This window comes from Prionailurus bengalensis, chromosome B2 (assembly GCF_016509475.1).
Source record: "Prionailurus bengalensis isolate Pbe53 chromosome B2, Fcat_Pben_1.1_paternal_pri, whole genome shotgun sequence".
Lineage (NCBI taxonomy): Eukaryota > Metazoa > Chordata > Mammalia > Carnivora > Felidae > Prionailurus > Prionailurus bengalensis.
This window is the reverse complement of record NC_057349.1, coordinates 142,565,185-142,585,444: the sequence shown is the minus strand read 5'-3', so window position 1 is coordinate 142,585,444 and position 20,260 is coordinate 142,565,185. Positions and strand designations below refer to the sequence as shown.

General features: G+C 42.3%; 1 protein-coding gene across 3 annotated transcripts; it reads right to left on the bottom strand.

Moving 5' to 3' along the window:
- Positions 1–3,271: 3,271 nt before the first annotated feature.
- GTF2H5 (general transcription factor IIH subunit 5) lies at positions 3,272–20,221 on the bottom strand. 3 transcript variants are annotated; one of them, XM_043593122.1, is made up of 3 exons: positions 20,146–20,221; positions 19,146–19,215; positions 3,272–3,781 (listed from the first exon to the last, which is right to left on the bottom strand). In XM_043593122.1, exons 2-3 carry the CDS (start codon positions 19,178–19,180, stop codon positions 3,601–3,603), a joined length of 216 nt encoding a protein of 71 aa, XP_043449057.1. In that variant the 5' UTR covers positions 19,181–19,215; positions 20,146–20,221; the 3' UTR covers positions 3,272–3,600. The 3 variants fall into 3 exon arrangements, with proteins under 3 accessions (XP_043449057.1, XP_043449055.1, XP_043449058.1); XM_043593120.1 differs by having other exon boundaries at positions 20,106–20,197; XM_043593123.1 differs by lacking the exon at positions 20,146–20,221 and adding an exon at positions 19,937–20,099.
- Positions 20,222–20,260: the final 39 nt, after the last annotated feature.

The following is a 20,260-nucleotide window of genomic DNA, read 5'->3' as shown; positions in this document are numbered from 1 at the left end:
TTTCTTTAGAGGTGAGGTTTATTACTCTACAAAATACACTATTTTCCATCTTTTCAGAAAATAGTAAAATTATGTCAGATCACCTGTTACGGCTCATGTTAAGAGCAGTACAATCAATAATTTTGATTACCACCTATAGTGTCTATCAGCAATAAAGGGGAATAGTCTTTATTGTCTATTATCAGTACTGTTCAGTAACTGTTCACTTAAAACTGATTCCTCGATATACATTTTTTACATTAATTGGGATGCATACTTAGGATGCCTGAAATTTTAAATAATCACACTAAATTTTACCAGGAAATAAGCGTTCAAGGAATTAAGAAGTTTTGAGACGCCTGGGTGGCTTAGTCGGGTAAGTGACTCAGGTCACCATCTCAGTTGTGTCAGGTGCTGTCCTGGGTTTGCAGCCTGTTTAGGATTGTCCCTCCCCCACTCACGTGCATGCACATGCACATTCTCTCTAAAAAAAATTTTTTTTTGACCTGATACAGTGTTTAAGAAAAAAACCCTTTATCAAGAAGTATAGGGGCGCCTGTGTGGCTCAGAGGGTTAAGTGTTGGATTCTTGATTTCGGCTCAGGCCATGATCCTGGGTCATGGGATCAAGCCCTATGTCAGGCTCCATGCTGAGCATGGAGCCTACTTAAAGATTCTCTAAAAAAAAAAAAAAGAAAAGAAAGAAAAAAAAGTATCACTCTAAATATTACAATTTTAGTACATGGATATTTATGACTGGTCACCTAACTTCGATCCATTAAAATGACTCCTTTTTGCAGTTAAGAAAATGTAAGTGAATACTACCTTTTCACAATATATAGGACTTTATTTTTAAAAGACAGTAGTCAATTTCACCACCAAGCAACCTGCATCTTGTTCTGGACATCTAAGGCATGCCAAATCAGGGGTGCCTGGGTGGCTCAGTTAAACGTCCAACTTCAGCTCAGGTCATAATCTCACACCTTGTGAGTTCAAGCCCCGCATGGGGCTCTGTGCTGACAGCTGACAGACGGCCCATTCTATATTGTGTCTCCTTTGCTCTCTGCCCCACCCCTGCTCATTCTCTTTCTCGCTCCCAAAAATAAACATTAGAAAAAAAAAAAGTATTAAAGTGTGCCAAATCAAATAAGGTTAACCAGATGCCAAGGAGAGTTTATGTAAAACATCACTTGGTTCTTTCCTATTCTCTCGTAGTTGGACAAGTCAACTAAACAGCTGCATGTAGGGTTCCTAGTTCACAATGTCCCCTTTTTCTTACTGCAGTGTCCAGGGACAGATATTTAGCACTTGCCCCAATACTTTTGAATGAAATAAAAACTTTCCTTCTGTAACACTCTTTGCAATCACTATCCAATGTAATTTGTTCCACACCTTTTAAACTGGGATTCTAAGAAAAGTTTTCTCGAGGTTTCATGTTCCTATTAAGAGGTACTAGATGACAAATGCCTGAGATCTACATGACTTAAATATGCCTGAAATACAAGATTCAGTAACATTACAGTCACAGCTGGAAACTCTAAAGAAATGTATTTTCTACTCAACAAGTTTTAGAACCAGATGTACCAATAACGCCACAAAATTGTTTGCATTGTTATATGAGAATCAATGTTCTGTGGATTGATTTATATTGGTGGGAGTCGTGATGGACGTAGAGTAGTCCCCCCTCATCTAGGGAATTACATCCCAAGACCCCCAGGGGATGCCCAGCCGAGCCCTATGTATACTGTGTTTTTTCCTATATGTACATACCTTTGATAATGTTTAATTTATAAATTAGGCACAGTAAGAGATTAATAACAATAATAAAATACAATAACAATAAACTGCAATAAAGGTTATGTGAATATGGTCTCTTCCAAAATATCTTACTGTACTGTCTGTACTTACCCTCTTTCCTCTTGTGGGGTCCTCCAGTGAGATGACAAAATGCCCACACGATGAGATGAAGTGAGGTGAATGACGTAGGCTTCGTGACATAGTATTAGGCTACTACTGACCTTCTTTCTGAGGATAGTGAGAAGAAGAATCATCTGCTTTTGGGCCTTGGTTGAAGGTGGAAAAGCAAAACTGCAGATAAGGGAGGACCTACTGTACTAAACAGTGGAAACGTCCAGCTTGTGTAGTGAGTGAAAATGGTACACAGGTACTTTGAGTAAATATACTATAGGAGAGAAGAGAACCACGTTCGATAGGGTTCTACACAGTGTCACAAAAGTCCTTTTCTCTCTTGGAGAATTCTCATCACAGGAACCCATCCTCGTTAACACTATCTTCAGGAAGGGAAGCAAGGCCCCTATCAGTGTGATCATTTCTGCCTCCAATCAATCACAAAACTATATATGATACACCTTAACCCAATCATGCCGCTTCCCACAAGACTATCTGTTCCTACTTCCTGTTCCTTCTTTAAAATTGAAGTAGAGTTGACCTATGATATTCTGTTGAATTTTAGGTGCACATAACATATTGAATTGACAGTTACATATATTACAAAATGCTCACCATAGTAAGCCTAGTTATCATCTGTCACCAGTGTTATTACAATTTTATTGACTATATTCCTTATGCTGTACTCTCCTATAGTCCTTCTTTTTAAAATCAGTTTACGGGGCGCCTGGGTGGCGCAGTCGGTTAAGCGTCCGACTTCAGCCAGGTCACGATCTCGCGGTCCGGGAGTTTGAGCCCCGCGTCAGGCTCTGGGCTGATGGCTCAGAGCCTGGAGCCTGTTTCCGATTCTGTGTCTCCCTCTCTCTCTGCCCCTCCCCCGTTCATGCTCTGTCTCCCTCTGTCCCAAAAATAAATAAACGTTGAAAAAAAAAATTTAAAAAAAAAAATCAGTTTAAACAGGGATTCTCATAGGAAATAAGGCACAAATAAAACTGATTTCTTTAAACAAAACACTTGCCATGATGGGAAAGGAAAATGTGACCAAAAAAGTTTGAACAAGGAAAAACTAAAGCTTGCAGAGCAACAGGTCCCTTTCTCATCTGGTTATCTCTCACCCTTTGCACTTTTAAAATGCTGTATTTTTAGGGAAATGCAAAGTGTAGTTCACATTAACATTATATGGTTCTCTTCCCCATCTTCTTCACCAAGACAGCTGGCCGGTATGCTGGGATTACTTGCAAGACATAAATATTACCCAAGGTCCCACCGTGGCATATTTATCTAAATAATCTGTGAAGTTTCTAATTAGAACAGGACAAACCACACCCACACTACAAAACCCCACAATTATTAACAGGAACAAGTGAAACAGGTTAGATGAATGATTTAAAAGCATATTCCATCATATTCTTAATGTATTAAAAAGGTAGGAAAACCATTTACATTAATATTTTAATGTAGGATAATAAAAGGCAAATCACAGACAAGCATTAAAACTTTTCTTTCTTTTTTTACATTCTAGGGTACATGTACTAAAAAAAAAACCAGAAGAGGAAAATCTGTTCAGGGGCTTTTTTCTGAACGAATGACATCATAGATTTTCCTGTAACATGCATCTAAGCAACTAAGTTTAATCTGTCACATAGGACACTGAATGGTGACAGTCTCTCACATTTGTTACTTATGATTCCTAAGTGGTCAATATTGAGTATTTTCACTTCTGAGTAAGAGAAAAGGCATTTTGGTCCATTAATTCACCCACTCGCTCCTGGAGGACATTAACCAACTCTGCTATAACAAAGACATGAGTGTCATCAATGTCTTGAATGATGAACTTCTTTCCTAGGGCATTTGATTCATCCAAGTACAGCAGGAACTGCTTCATGGCTGGGTCACTGCAGAGAAAACACGTAAAGATGAGACGCCCTGTTGTCAAATTTCACGGGAACAACTAGAATTGGGCTTGTAGAATTTTTAGGATAATTTATAAGTTCTAAACTGTTAACTCAATCCCTCACTCCCTCTCAAGCACTAATGATATGTAGACATAGCTTCATTTTAGAACGCTGGTTCAAGTTTTAGACAAAGAGACCGATGATAAGATTTTAAAAGAGTAGTTTGTCACTGACAAGTGAAAAATAATGTTCAAAGCTTTGGTAGTTAACAGGGCCAAAGAGTAACAGCTCCCTTCACGGATTGAAAAAATGAATTTCCTTACTTGCCCATGACCATGACTTTTAAGAAGCCAAAGGATTTTCACTACCTTGCCAGTGAAAAATTTATTTACAAAACCAGTCAGTCACTTTGCAAAAGTCAGAACTGCATTCAGTCTCAGCTTTATCACTTACTTGTGTGACCCTAATATGTATTTAATCTCCCAAAGCCTCAAAATGAGGCTACAGGGCAGTTATGAAAATTACAGAATAATGCCAAGAATAGGCTCTGGCTTGCAGCAGGTGCCCAAGTTATTTTTCTTCCTTAAAATTTTAAACTTTGTAAGTCTGAACTATCATTCAGAATCTTTAAGGGAAATCCTACCAAAATCTCCTAGAGAATACTGAGCTCAAAGAGATCCAAATTTAATTCTATTTATTTGTGGTTTTCACTCTGTAATGAATAGAGTAAGTCACAAAGGAAAAAGGGATATAATTTCTTGGATTTACAGAAACATATCTGTCATAAAAGCTCTGAATCACACAAAAGGGACACCCTTTAGACCTAATGTACAATGTATTTAGCAAAAATTGAACATGAAAATGTCAAGCTGCATAGTTTTCAAATCTTAGAGAAGATGTAACTTTACAAACTCTTTTGGTTTATTGAGGAATGACAACATCAATTGCAAAGATGCTTTAATTCAAAAAGGGTCAGTGTAATTTCCTGAAAACAAAACTGAATTTTAGTTCCTTCAAGTACAAACCAGGTGTGAGCGAAGCTAACAAAAGTAAAGGATTTCAGTCACTAAATTCATGGTGTATTACCTATTAATAAAGCCAAGTCTTCCTGAAAAGATGATTTTCTTAATTATTTTTAGTAACTTACCATTACAATGATTTTATGAACATTTTACAATGTAAAATGATGTGAATAAATAGGTCTGCCAGATCTGACACAGATTTTAAAGTGTGTGTATTTATTTATTTATTTATTTATTTATTGAGAGAGAGAGAGAGAGAGAGAGAGAGACAGAGAGACAGAGACAGACACCCAAGCAGGCTCCACATCAGTGCAGAGTCTGATGTGGGGCTCGAACTCACGAACCATAAGGTCATGACCTGAGCAGAAGTCGGATGCTTAACCAACTGGGCCACCCAGATGCTCCAAAACTGACACAGATTTTAAAATTAGTTTCTAGTATGTCTGTCATCTTAGGCTTAGGTTCAGAACACTTAAGTTACACTTGTCCACACAGATTTGGCAAAATTCAGTTATAGTCTATGGTTAAAGTATTGGAATGACCATATTAACATGCAGAATCAATTGGTTCAGATGTAAATTTGCTGAAGTTCACACACTCATTCAATAAATATTTACTCAGCACCTGTCATGTGCTAGGCACTATTCTGGTCCTGGGGATTCAGCAGTGACAAAACAATCCAGCACTCTCCTGTTGGGGTGCCTGTCTGGCTAAGTCGGTAGTGTACGTGACTCTTGATCTCAGCGTCATGAGTTCAAGCCCCATGATGGGCATGAAGCCTACTTAAAATAAAAATTTAAAAAAGGAAAAAAAAAAAAAAAAAAAAAAACCCCTCCCTGTTACTAGAGCTTACATTTACCAGTAGTGCTACGACACACACACACGCACATGCACAAAATAGGGAAGCGGGATGAGAACTGGCAGTCGTGAAACTGCGAGACTCCCAAGTTCAAACAGGGGAGGCAGGGAAGGCCTGACTGAGCAGGTGACATCTGAACAAACACCAGGAGGAGGTAGTGAGTGAGCCACGTGACTTAGGCAGAGGGAAACAGCAAGGCCACAGAGGCTGGAGTGCAGTGACTAAAGGGAACAGAAGTGGGAGATGAGGTCACCAAGTTCGCTGTAGCTGGGCCAGATCACAAAGGGCCTCAGAGGTGATTTTAGCAATTCTGGCTTTTACTGGGAGACATGATTTAACTTGCAAACTGACTTAAATTTTATTATTATTTTTTGGAACGAGAGAGTGAGTCCATGCATGAGTGGGTGGGGAAGGACTGGAGGAGAGGGAGAGAGAGGATCCTAAGCAGGCCCCACATCCAGCACAGAGCCCAACACAGGGCTCCATCTCACGACCACGAGATCATGACCTGAGCTGAAATCAAGAGTCAGACAGTTAACTGACTGGGCTACCCAGGTGCCCCCAAACTGACTTAAATTTTACTTTTTAAAATATTTTTAATGTTTATTTTTGAGAGACAGAACTTGAGTGGGGGAGGAGTAGAGACACTGAGAAACACAGAATCCGAAGCACAAAGCTTCAGATCTGAGCTGTCAGCACAGAGCCCGACGTGGGGCTCAAACCCACAAACTGCAACATCATGACCTGAGCCGAAGTCAGAAGGTCAACTGACCAAGCCACCCAGGTGCCCCAAACTGACTTAAATTTGAAAAGGAAGGATCATACAGCCTGTGGGGTTGAGAAAAGACTGGGGTGATGGCAGTGGTGGAGGCAAGGGTGCAAAAAGGGAGACTGATCAGAAGTTGAATGCGGTAACCCAGGTAAGAGATGATAATGGTTTGGAAGTGGTAACGGGGAGATGAGAAGTGGTTGCATTCTAGACATACGTTGAACGTAAAGCCAACATAATTTGCCGAGACTAGACTCCGACTTTGAAAGAGAAGAATTAAGGGGACTCCCAACATTTTTGGTCAGAGCAAATGAAAAAAATGGAGTTGCCTTTTAGTGAGATGAGGAAGTAGGAAGAACAGGTGTGCTGGGAAGATCAAAAGTGGGTTTGAGGCACGTTGCACTTGAGATAGGTTGGCACCCAAGCGGAAAACTGTGTAGGAAAGTGGGCATACGATTCCGGATTTCAGTAGCAAAGTCTGGACTGAAGAGCAAAAGTCAGTCATCAAGCCCCAACAAGGAAGTGAACATAGCAACAGAGAAAAGAACATGGACCAAGCCCCAGACTCCCCAACATCAAGAGGTTAGCAGGAAAAGGACAAATCAGCAAAGCAGACTGGAAAGGAGTGACTGCAGAGGCAGGAAGAAAGTCCTGAGTTCTGCAAGGTAAGTGAACAAAGGACATTTGGGGAGAAGAGGTGATCCACCGTGATAGGTGCTGGTAACAGACAGGTACAGGAAATAAGGATTGAAACTTGACTACCAGACCTTGGCAAGAACAGGTTCAGTGGAGTCACAAGACAGAAATCAGAGAAAGTGAATTTAGACAAGTCTTCCAAGAAATTCTTTTTCACAGAGCGGGGAAAGAGCAGCAGCTGGAAGAGGATATGGGAATCAATAGGTTTTGCTCACCTCCTTCCGGGGGTGGGGATGGGGATGGGGATGGGGGTGGGGGTGGGTGGGTATAACAACATGTTTAGAATGCTGATGGGAATGATTCAGTAGAGAAGGAAAAATTACTAGAGCAGGAGGAGGAGGAAGGCTGCTGGAAAGCTGCCCTGAAATAGGCAAGAAGGGATGGGGTCCAGTTCCCAAGTAGAGAAGCTGGCTTAAGACAGGAGAATGGATACTTCATCATAGCCAGTGGGGGGAAGGGAAGAGTATATGCGCACAGATCAATGGGACAGACTTGCCGACCTTCTCTCCCGATTGCTTTTCCTGTATTTTTGCAGTGAAACAGGAAAGTTTTTGGAGGTAAAGAAGTTGAAGGTATGATACCACATTCGTCTAGTCTAAGAAGTACATTTTCCCCCACATTTTAACATCTCCAAAATCAAGATGACTCTTGCAATCAATGGCATGATACAGTATACCTGGTAGTGATTTTTCTTGGAGGCACAAAAAATACCAGTAAGTTTTAAAAGTACTGAAATCTTGGGGCACCTGGGTGGCTCAGTTGGTTGAATGTCTGACTTTGGCTCAGGTCATGATCTCATGGTTCGTGGGTTCTAGCCCCGCATCGGGCTCTGTGCTGACAGCCTGCTTCGGATTCTATGTCTCTATCTGTCTCTGCTCCTCCCCTGCTCACACTCTCTCTCAGAAATAAAATAAAAACATAAAAAAAAAATAAAAAAAAATACAACTACCAAAATCTTGAATTTGAAGTAGAACAGCTGTATTAAGAGGGGGACTGTAAAAAGACTAAGAAACAGGGATTTGCTGGCTAGCATTAAGGGTCCACATGAGTTTAGGAGTCGTGAATTTAAAGCTGTGGAGGTAAAGGTTCAGAGCAGGTGCAGAGTGGGACAGAATCACATCTGGTTAGTGTGAGAGAGAGGCAAGGGGGCCGACGGTCTTTAATTGAACGAACAAATGCGGCCCGGAACCGTGGAGCCTCAGCGGGCTGAGGAGGACGTGGGGTGCTGCTGGGAAGGTCAGGGGAAGGCGGGAGATCAACAGACCGCAGGCCTGGCAGAGCTGAAGAAATTAGAGTGAGGGCATTAGAGGGAGTGAATGGGCAAGAAGGGGTGGAGGTCAGGGAGACGCCCGAAGTGGAGAGAGTGAAGGGAGGGCAATACTGGCAGGGACAGACGAGGGCCACCCACGGCAGCGAGAAAGGCTGGGACAGGGTGGAGGACAGGCTTGGGAAGAGGAGGTCAGGAGACTGAGAAGTCAGGGTATTGAGGGGACGATCCACGTGGATACTGAAATTACCAAAATGCACAGAGGAGAGCTACTCAAGAGTGACAGCCTTCACGGAAAAGCCTTGAAGGGAAAGACGTGGGTGTGTGCGGATGATCACAAAGGGGAGGGTTAGTGAGCGGGGTCCTCTGATGGTGAGAGCTGTGGGTTTCTATGAAGACAAGTCGCCGTGTCTGAAGTGGCAAGGAGGAATAAGGCAGATACCTATCCAGTTTCCTGGCCCCAATGGTACATGAGGTACCACAGAGGAGTCAATACTTGGGAAGGTTGTGGGAGAAGTGGTGTGCTCAGGAGAAAGCTCGTGCTCCCACAGTGAGACAGAAACAGGGGGCTGGGAGACACAGGGGGTCCTGCGTGGCTAGCACTCAGAGGGGTGGAGGTGGGAAAAAGCAGATGACGGAGCTGCAGGTATCGAGTGTCCCAGGGATGAGGGGTGGCCTGGAAATCTGTGGCTTTCTGGGTGACTGAAAACAGGAAAAGTAGGGCTAAAGAGTATGAGAATGAGGGTCTCAGGGCAGGTAGAGACATGAGACTGAAGGCCAAAAACAGGCAGATGTGGATACGTCAGAGCGGGGTCTTCTAGAAAGATAATGTAATAGTCACGGATTTAAGCAGATACAGATAAATTGCACATTTCCAGGAATTCCCTAATTTTGGCAATTACACAGAATAAGAAATTTTTGTAAACCAGTTAATATGTTGTACATTGAAAAATCTCACTGAGGTAGACAAATTACCAATGACTGACAAAAAGGCTGTGAAACAAAGTTAACAAGGGCTTAAAGAGCAAGTCTAGGGTGCTGGTGGCTCAGTCCGTTGAGTATCTGTCTGACTTTGGCTCAGGTCAAGATCTTATGGTTCAGGGGTTCGAGCCCCACGTCCGGCTCTGTGATGACAATGCAGGGCCTGGAGCCCACTTCGGATTCTGTGTCTCCCTCTCTCTGCCCCTCCCCTGCTCATGCTCATGCTCTGTCTCTCTCTCAAAAAAAAAATAAAATAAAAATAAACACAAAAAAAGCAATTCTAGAAAGAAGGGGAGGAGGGGCGGCAGGGAGTAACAAGCAGGTTTAACAGGGTTCTTTCAGTTGCAATTACAGAAATGGAATCGAGGAGGTCTACAGAACAGGGAAATCAAAGCTTCAGTGTCTCTAACGCCATTGTTTTTAAAAACTGTGTTGTTTCCCTAAACGTTTCCTTGCCCATACAAATAAAAGGGGAGTGGAGAATAAAAGAGGACTCACTTAAGAATAGACGGGGGTGAGGGACAGAAATAGGGGTGAGGGACAGACAGAAATAATCGGCTTTAGTGTTCTGCAGCTGGGCCATTTCCCGTCTCTCCCTTCTCCCTCTGCCATCAGGGGACAGGAAGACTCACTCTCCTCTCTCACATGCAGGCCCTGGTGCCCATTTTACCCTCAGGTCCCACAAGAATCTCAGTATTTTCTTTCTTTTTGAGAGAGGCAGAGGAGGGAGAGACAGACCCCTAAGCAGGCTTGACATCCAGCATGGAGCCTGACACGGGGCTCGAACTCATGACCAAGAGATCAGGAGCCTACGCTGAGTCAGACACTCAACCGACTGAGCCACCCAGTTGCCACAGATCTCAGTACTTTCAATTAAAATCATTCAGAGGCTTCTGAACAATTTAAAATAGATTTCGGGTCCAAATGTGATAGATTACCTTGTTACTGTCTGAGCTCAGCACATTCACAGAGGACACCAATTTATTCTAGTAATTGGCTGCTCTAAGAGGTTTTAGAGATAGCAAAGGTTAAGTGGTTATAAAGACTAATAGATCCCCAGAAATTTTCCAGATGAAATAAATTTACATTATTTCAACGAAGTGAACCCCAAACAACTGAAACTAAGAAGTGTCAGGGGAGCTCACGTCTGTGCTGATTCAGCACGCTGGTGTTTTCAAAATTTTTGCCATTTGCATACCATCCCTGCTATTTTAGTCAGCTCTTGTAACACCTGCATTACATATTATTTTTTCTCTAAATTGCTTTTAAAGCAACTTAAAAAAAATTTTTTTTAAACATTTATTTATTTTTGAGGAATAGAGACAGAGTACAAGCGGGGGAGGGGCAGAGAGAGAAGGAGACACAGAATCTGAAGCAGGTTCCAGGCTCAGGGCTGTCAGCACAAGCCTGACGTGGGGCTTGAACTCATGGACAGTGAGATCATGATGTGGACCGAAGTCAGACGCTTAACTGACTGAGCCACCCAGGCACCCCAAATCAAATTTTAAGCCTAACTTGATCTGGTATGAATCATCAGTCATCCTGATGTGTTTTTTTTCCCCTCAACTAAATTAAACTGGTCATATACAAACTATTTTTGTGTTCTCCCCCCTCCCTTTTGTGTTCCACTACAAATCATCTTGAACACCAGTGGCACTCCCCATACCTGGGGAAACACTCCTAACTGACAAATGAGATACTTAGTCACTGGTCAGTGAGACAATGAAATGACTATTTCTGTTATTAATTGCCTCAATTAAACTTTTTGAAAGGAAACAGAAAGCTGTCAATTTCAGGCTGAATTCTCAAACCTGTACCTAAAAAATATAATTTGTAATGATTCAAAAGGACACTCAAAGTTTAGGGGATCTTTGTTACAAAACACTGAGGGACTGGAATATCTTGCCTGAATACAGGGTTATTTATTCCACTTTCTCATGAAGAGAATCTATGGGAGAGTCTGCTGGTAAGAACAAAGCAAAAAAGCCCCCAAGTGCCCACAGACATACTCGGTTAAAAAACTGGGATCAGGGGGGCCTGGGTAGCACAGTTGGTTAGTGTCCGACTTCGGCCCAGGTCATGATTTCGCGGTTTGTGGGTTCAAGCCCCGCATTGGACTCTGTGCTGACAGCTCAGAGCCTGGAACCTGCTTCGGATTCTGTGTCTCCCTCTTTCTCTTCCCCTCCTTCACTCATGCTGTCTCTCTCAAAAATAAATAAACATTAAAAAAAAAAAAGTTAAAAAAAAATAAAAAACTGGGATCAGGGCTAGTGAGCAAGAAAAAAACCTATCTCCGCCCTGGAGATGTGACGGGCAAATGTCAATCAACCCCTTCCTACATAACCTGAGTATAAAACGTGATTCTAAAAAGTATTGCGAAGTCTCTCCTAGGATGATGTAGTTAGCTATACGACAGATCACAGAATCACGGGTCACCTGCACAAAATTGTCAGCACTGCTCATACCATCAGAATACTAAGATTGGCTCAGTCAATGGTAACAATCCTTCCTGATCATAATTAGCTACAAGGTAGAATTCCTTAAAAATCTTACACTTGCAATGAGTAGGGTCTTAAGAGAAAGAAAGGGCCACCACAGGAGTCATTACATCAACCAGAACGACTGTCCCAAGTCCCCAATAGGACACACAAGAGGTTTATTGTTAAACAGACGCAAGACACTAAAGAAAACAACTGGGCTCAGCCAGAGCCCAATCCCCACCTCAAACAAAATATGTGTGATCTATAAAATCACTAACCCTCTCCATGTCTTAGGGTCCTAGGTAGTAAGATGGAGACAGTGCCACTTATGTTGCAGGGTTGCTGGATTAGAGACTATACCTAAAACACTTTGCTCATGGTAGATACTCAAATGAAGAGCAATTACAATGTCAAGAGTTTCTGGGTGTGTGAAAGGATATAGGTAGAAAGGTTCAAATGACCCCCTTCTATCCCCATTAAAGGATTTGCTTGTACAAAAATGTTGTTCTATTATTATCCCATGAATACATATTATTCTAAGACTGCACATGCACAAGTCCTTTTACAGAACTTAACACGACATAATGCTTAGTTCTGTGTTAGAAAGACAGATTACATAAGGCTTATTTGCGTGGGTTCTGAAGCCAGAATACTGTGGTTTAAAATCCAATCTTAGCAGTTGTGTAACCCTGAGCAATTTATTTCTCTGTGCTCAATTTCTGCATCTATAAAATGGGGATAATAATACCTGTATCTCACAGGGTTGTTGCGAGAACGAATAGAATATTACCAAGTACTTAGTACGGTACCAGTAAATGTTCAGTGTCACATCATGAAGGCATTCAGCCCTTTTTATTTAACACTGTATCACACAATATCATCATCCCAGATCACTTGAAACGTTTGCAAATATTTTAATAGCTACATTATCTGATTAGGAAAAAAGTCACAATGTTTTAAGTTTTCAATTCCAGTTAATGCAGTATACTATTAGTTTCAGGTGTACAATATAGCAATTCAACACTTCCATTCGACGCCTGGTGCCCATCACAAGAGCATTCCTTAACGCCCATCACCATCAATTCTTTATAATTAAGAGTCTATTTCTTGATTGTGTCTTTTTTCCTTTTGCTCATTTGTTTCCTTAAATTTCACATGGGAGTGAAATCACATGGCATTTGTCTTTCTTGGACTTATGTCACTTAACATTACACTCGCTAGCTCCATCCTCAAGGCGTCATGTTTTATTAGCACATTCAGTCACCTACATTTTCATCTGCAGTTCTGGTCACTTCCTTAGGATAAACTTCTGGAAGGGGAATTACTGTGGTAAAGCATATAAATGCTCAAAAACCTATCACAAATTGCTTTCCGTATTAGGTCTTTTTAAAGACTGTGCTTCTATCACCCATATCGTTAGCTCGGTGAGAGCTGCTTTTTAAAAACTAAGACTGGAAGCCAACATTCACTTCATTTAAAAGCTATTTGAGGGGCGCCTGGGTGGCGCAGTCGGTTAAGCGTCCGACTTCAGCCAGGTCACGATCTCGCGGTCCGTGAGTTCGAGCCCCGTGTCGGGCTCTGGGCTGATGGCTCAGAGCCTGGAGCCTGTTTCCAATTCTGTGTCTCCCTCTCTCTCTGCCCCTCTCCCGTTCATGCTCTGTCTCTCTCTGTCCCAAAAATAAATAAACGTTGGAAAAAAAAAAATTTTAAAGCTATTTGATGTAACTTGCCAAAAAAAGAGGTCTGGTGCACAAAGCTTTTTTGTACTGAAACTTGAATCCAAGTTATCAGAACCTATTCTTATCTCCACTATTATCACTGTGCTAATAGAGAAGCTCTAAAGGAACATTAATACTCTGGGATTTAGGCTGAGATTACATTCCTTGGCTCAATTATGTTAACAAAATTCATTCAGTACACATATATTTACTAAGCATCGCCCATGTATAGTTTAGGCACTCTTCTGGGTAGCCAAGAAACTTCTGTGAATATGGCCCTTCTAAGAAGCAAAGGGTCACAAGAAATATATAAATGCTGCGAAAGAACAGAACAATGGTAAGACTAGTTTCGTCTTAGTTCTTTTTTAAAGTTTATTTGAGACTGAGACAATGTGAGTGGGGAGGGGCACAAAGAGAGAGAGAGAGAGAGAGAGAGAGAGAGAGAGAGAGAATCCCAAGCAGACTCTGCACTGTCAGCACAGAGCCCGGCACAGGGCTCAAATTCACAAAACCGTGAGAACATGACCTGAGCCAAAACTGAGAACCGGACGCTTAACTGACTGAGCCACCCAGGGGCCCCTTGCTTTTGTTCTTAATTGCTTCTCCTAACAGTATAGGTTTAGAAGCCGAACCCGTAAATCTAATAAATACTATTTCTTCAGATTCTTTGCTATTGTGCTGTAAGCTAGTTGGGAATTGCACCTTGATAACAAATCATCTTGCTGAAGCACTCGCCGCACCAAGTAACCAAGATAACGGTCGCCCCAGAGGTCTGCTCTGGCACCTGCAACTGGACAAGGCCATTTGTTGGACACAGGCTGCTTGCTTCAGTACTGCTGTGGTCAGCTAGATTTGGGAAATGCTTAGTGTGAGGCTGGCAGTTGACCGTGGGGGACCCCAACACAGAGGAAGTTTTCACCAACCTCATTGATACATGAAAACACAAATTTACCAACAAAAAATTTCAATTTAGCTTTAGATTTTGGTAGTTGATAAACTTTGTGAGGAAAGAATCTTCTTATATCCTAGCACCTTGATTTTTCAATTCATAGAGTTGGGCCTAATGGCCACCACCATAATCTGACTTATTTGCTTCATTTATTAGAGACTCCAAATCAGTTGAAAGGAACTGACAGAGGTGAAATTTAAATGGGGCACGAAGTTCAGCCATTCTAAGACAGGTGTCAAATTAAGACTCCCTTCTTGAATGAGGCCCTACATGGCTGAGAAGTATTTTGCCGGCTGCCTGAACAGAATATGTGGAACAGCGCTATCCATGCCATTATAGATGACCACGTATGGTGATGTGGCTGGAATTTGGAAAGAACCACTGCAACAATGAAAGTAGTTTTAAGAAATTCTTGAGTGGTTTGCCTATGAACTCTAGACCTATGAGATTCTGTACTCCACATACCTATAGGCCCCACACAATCCATGGGTATTATGAAGTAAACAGACTTATGCTAATACCATATTACTAAGAATCTTCTTTTTGGCATCAAATACAGACATGAGGGAAACCGAAGGACTTTTCCAGTTACTGTCCCAACATGGACACCTGACTGTGGAGTTCCCATCAGCCCTGACCATGCCCTTTATAAACCTATTATTTCTTAAGCCTGGAGTCTTTTTGGAAGATTTCTATCTTTGGGAAGACAGAAACCCTCTTGAAAAATTGTGCAGGCTACACTTTGGAATTCACCTTAAAGGAAAAAATTCAAGTTTTGCAAGGACAGTGTCCATAGGCAAAATAAAACTTTAGTAGTTTTGGTGCAAAACAATTCTCCATAGGAAAACTCATTATCAGACTTAGGCCAGTTAAGTGCTTCTCTTCCCAAACTTTAAATGCCTTTTAACAAGTATCTTTGCATGCACTATTCTGATTTAGGAGACTTGGAGCGAGGTCTGAGACTTTGCATTTCTAACAAGTTCCAGATGATGCTGTTGCTGTTAGTCTGGGGATTACACAGAAGAGCAGAGTGATAGAGGGGCCATTAGAGCCTACGTAGAATTGAGGCTGGGTTCCATGACAGCAAACTGGGCAGAGAGCTCAGCCAATAGGAAAGAAAACTAACACCTCAGGTCCTCTTACAAATTTATACTAGGTCCTCAAGGCTACAGTGAAAGCCTACCACTGAGATTTTAATGAGCCTCCCAGGATTCTGCTCTTTAAAATGCAGTCCAGGGGCGCCCGGGTGGCGCAGTCGGTTAAGCGTCCGACTTCAGCCAGGTCACGATCTCGCGGTCCGTGAGTTCGAGCCCCGCGTCGGGCTCTGGGCTGATGGCTCAGAGCTTGGAGCCTGTTTCCGATTCTGTGTCTCCCTCTCTCTCTGCCCCTCCCCCGTTCATGCTCTGTCTCTCTCTGTCCCAAAAATAAAAAAACGTTGAAAATAAAAAAATTTAAAATGCAGTCCAGCCATATTTTTTCAAATTAAAATATAGATCTAACACAATCTTAACCATCAGGCCAAAAAGATTATTTTGGAAACACACTAAATTATTCTGAGGTATTCTTTCTTAATTTTTTAATACTTATTTTTGAGAGAGGGAGAGAGAGAAGAGCTTGCTGAGTGGGGGAGGGGCAGACAGAAAGGGAGAATGAGGATCTAAAGTGGGTTCCATGATGACAGAAGGGAGCCCCACGCGGGGCTCTAACTCATGAACCACCAGGAGATCATGACCCAAGCCAAAGTCAGACGCTTAACTTGACTGAGGCACCCAGGCGCCTCCTGAGATTATTCTTGAATAGGCAGCAATGACAAAGAAAAGAAGGGATGTGGGACAGGATTAAGGAAAAGTAGCAGGGTGAGTGAAACAATGTGATAAAAGAGGTATCATTAGAGAAGGGAATGAATGGTGTGAAACACGTGTTCAGCTTAAAAAAAAAAAAAAAGGCAAATTCAAATCTTTGCCTAACATGCCCTTCCTCCCAATAAATTCTAGATAAATGAAATTTTGCACATCAACAAAAACTAAAATACAAAAATCTGACAAGAGAGAAGTTAAGATTTATCAAATCCAGGGGTGAAGATCAAACTTAAAATTGGAAGAAACAAAAGGGGAAAAGCGGACAGCTGACACTGTTATGTATGTGTGGCTTTTAGGCAAATAGGCCTGAGAGATGGAATGTGGAAAGGGCTCACAGAGACCATCTGAATACAAACAGGCCCATCAGGAGATCCACCTCAAAATATCCAGAGGCCCTAACTGACCAATGGGCTACTTACAACCAGGCATAGTTACCAAAAAGGGGAGAGAGAATTCGTTCTGTTCCCATCCCCACACCTCATCTTCCTCCTTTAAAAACAGCCTTCACTCTGCTTGCTGCTCCTGTGCAGTGTATTCCATAAACTTCTATCTCCTTAGTTCTGTCTTGGGTGAATTTCCATCCCCTGCGCCATTGGCTTCCACTTGGTCGTCGCCCCACATGTGGGGGCTCCCATCTGACTGGACAGACACCACATTTAGACACCGTATCTTCTGTGTTAAAAAAAAACAGTAGCATTCAAAGACCAACCAGGAGAATGTTTCTATAATTACGAAGAAAATTTTTAAAAATTTATTTATTTTGAGAGAGAGAGTGATGAGAGCGCACAGTGGGGGAGGGGCAGAGGGAGAAAGAGTGAGAGAATCCTAAGCAGGCTCAAACAGCACAGAGCTTGACGTGGGGCTCAAACCCATGAACGAGCCGAAGTCAGACGCTTAACCAACTGAGCCAGCCAGGTGCCCCAATTATGACAAAGTTTTAAGAAAAATACAATACAAAAAAACTAGCTTAAAAGTATTTTCCAAAAGAAAACAGCACTTTGTGTTTAGAACTTATGGGACCTAGATCCTGTCCCCTTGCTTTCCCCAGTGAACACCTCTCCCGAGTAGTTTGTTCTCATCAACATAAGTTCTATTCTCTCCATTAAAACCAAAATAACAAGAACCAGATTCCCTTACCATATCCCTCTTCAGCTTTCAATCCAGTTCTCCATTCCTTTGCTTATTATTACAACAAAACTTCTCTGAAGATTCTCCACTTCCTCATCTTCCTTTCCCTTTTCAAAGTACTCCAATCTGGCATCTATTTCACATTTCCACTAAAGCAGCTCTCATCTTAAAACAAAACAAGCCAACAAAAAAACGTTGCCTGGGTGGCTCAGTCAATTAAGGGTCTGACTCTTGATTTAGGTTCATGTTATGATCTCACAGTCCTGAGACAGAACCCCAAGTAGGGCTCCCCGCTCAGTGTAGAGCCTGCTTAAGAGTCTTTATCACTCTCTCCCTCAGCCTCTCCCCCACTCGTGTGTGCATGCTCTCAAATAAATAGATTAAATTAAAAAAAGAAGATACTAGGAAAATCACTGACTTCCAGTGTCTTCACCTTATTCTCTCTCAGGCCCACTCACCCTCATTAAACATCCCCTCTTAGCTTCCCTCCCACGTCACTGGCTCTTTTCTTCTACCCTTGTTTTGTCTCCTTTATTCCAAACATTAAATCAACCGGCACTGCTCACCACTGAGCACTTGAAACGTGGCCAGCCTGTGATTTGGGCTGCAGAAAGTAAACTACACACGGCCGTATGAAAAAAGACCTAGCACGATTTTGAAATCTTAATCAACTTTGACGATTTAGGACACGTTGAAATAGTTTGGATACACTGGGTTAAATAAAATGTATTAATTCCACCTGTTTCAATTTACTCTTACCGTGGCTAATAGAAAATTTAAGACAACGTGTGTGGCTCACGTTGTATTTCTATAGGACAAAGCTGCTTTGATGCCGCAAGTAACCTAGGGCTTGGCTTTGCTCCTCCCCCAGCCTTAACATCACAAACAAGTGGAGAAAGAGCAAGAACTGGTTCGTTGGTAGAGGTCTTCAGGCTGTGGTACTTGGCCCTAGATAGCCTGCTTTGAAATTCAATGCCGCTCATTAAGGTTTCTAGTTTCTTCTTTGGAATGTGTGCCTCGTTTAAGAAACCTTCAATTGACTCTTGACTTTCTTACTCTTTCAAGACCATAGTTCGTGATGGTGAAGACTCAGGCAGACCCTAAATTCTAGTCAATCCCTGAGGGTGGGATGACAATGCAAGTACTGTTCCTCCAAAGAGTGTTGATCTAAAAAATACACCTTCCCTGGAGGCACCTGGCTGGCTCAGTTAAGCGGCTGACTTTGGCTCAGGTCATGATCGCACAGTTCTTGGGTTGGAGCCCCACATAGGGCTCTGTGCTGACAGCTCAGAGCCTGGAGCCTGTTTAGGATTCTGTGTCTCCCTCTTTCCCACTCGCGCTCTGTGTCTGTCTCTCTCAAAAATAAACATTAAAAAAAAAATACACTTCCCCTGACCAAAACGTGTTGGAAATAATGCCACTTACGCCACTGGCCAGAGACACTGAAATCTGGCACAGGAAAGAAATATACCAACAAAATCTGTTCCACTTGTTATAGAAGAAAAATGAAGTTAAGAAAGTTGAAAGACTTGATTCGTTTAGATCTTAAAACAAAAACATGGATTTTAGAGGAGGTATACATACATCAAGATTCAACATGGAGATTTAAATTTCATTAAGTATCAAAACTACTAACCATTCTATCAGCACTCCTTTCAAGACGTTGACCATCTTTTCCAAGTCAGAAGGTGATGACCTTTAAAATGCTAATAAAAGAGATAAGGTGACAATAAATTCGAAAGCACCGACTTCAATATACTTTGGAGATTTGCCTCTGAAATGAGACAAAATGTTAAATGTCAGATTAAAGAGTTAAGTCTATGAAAAACATAGGGCTAACGTTAACAAGACATACAGTTATTCTGATTTTTAACAAAATTAAAATGAGCCTATTGGAACATTAATGCTTCTTGCAAATGCTACCCGAGTCGACCCAAAAGAAAGCAAGCCACCTAAGTACGCCCGCGTACCCAAACCAGGTTTAGAACATGAGTCACAAGATTTCTATTCCCACCTGGGCTAATGATAAAAGATACGATCCTGGGAAGCAGGAATCACAGAATGGTAGCGCTGAAAGGGATGGTGAGGCCGACCATCTCTTTTCACTGAAGAGCTAGAGCAAAGGGACAGAGCTAAAGCTCCCCGGTAAAAAAAAAAAAAAAAAAAAAAGGAAGAAGAAGAAAAAGAAAGAAAAAGGGGGGAGAGAAGAAGAAGAAGAAGAAGAAGAAGAAGAAGAAGAAAGAAAGAAAGAAAGAAAAAGGGGGGAGAAGAAAAAGAAAGAAAAAGGGAGAAGCCAGGTCACCAGATCATGTGTTCCTTTACCAACTAACTCAGTTCCCCAAGGATCTGCCCTAGGAGGAAAAAAAATCCCACGCGGCAGATGCGAACTTAATCCTTAAACTTCTCACACGGGGTACGAGCCATTACCTCCCCTATTGAATTCCACGGCTCAATTACAGCGGGACAGCCTCCAGGCCTCTTCAGGAAGCGCCCCGAGGGGGTGCGAAACACCGCCCAGTATCCCAGCACTTGCAGGACCGGCTTCTGAGTCTCTTCTCCCCCTCCCTTCCTTGGAAACCCACGATTTTCTACGCACCCCACTTTGCCGTCTCGCTGGAAAAACAGACACCACGCACCTCTACCCAGAGATCCAGCAGTAACTCCGCCTTGCAGCGGCTGTGCCGGCTACGTCATCGGTCAGCGACGCTCTTGTGGGCGGGGCGCGAGCTGGGCCGAGGGGGCGGGGCGCGA

Coding starts and splice junctions, on each gene's coding strand:
- GTF2H5 (XM_043593122.1), bottom strand. CDS start 19,180: ATGGTCAACGTCTTGAAAGGAGTGCTGATAGAATG. Junction 3,782..19,145: donor AAAGGAGTGCTGATAGAATG/GTTAGTAGTTTT, acceptor TTTTCTCTGCAG/TGACCCAGCCATGAAGCAGT.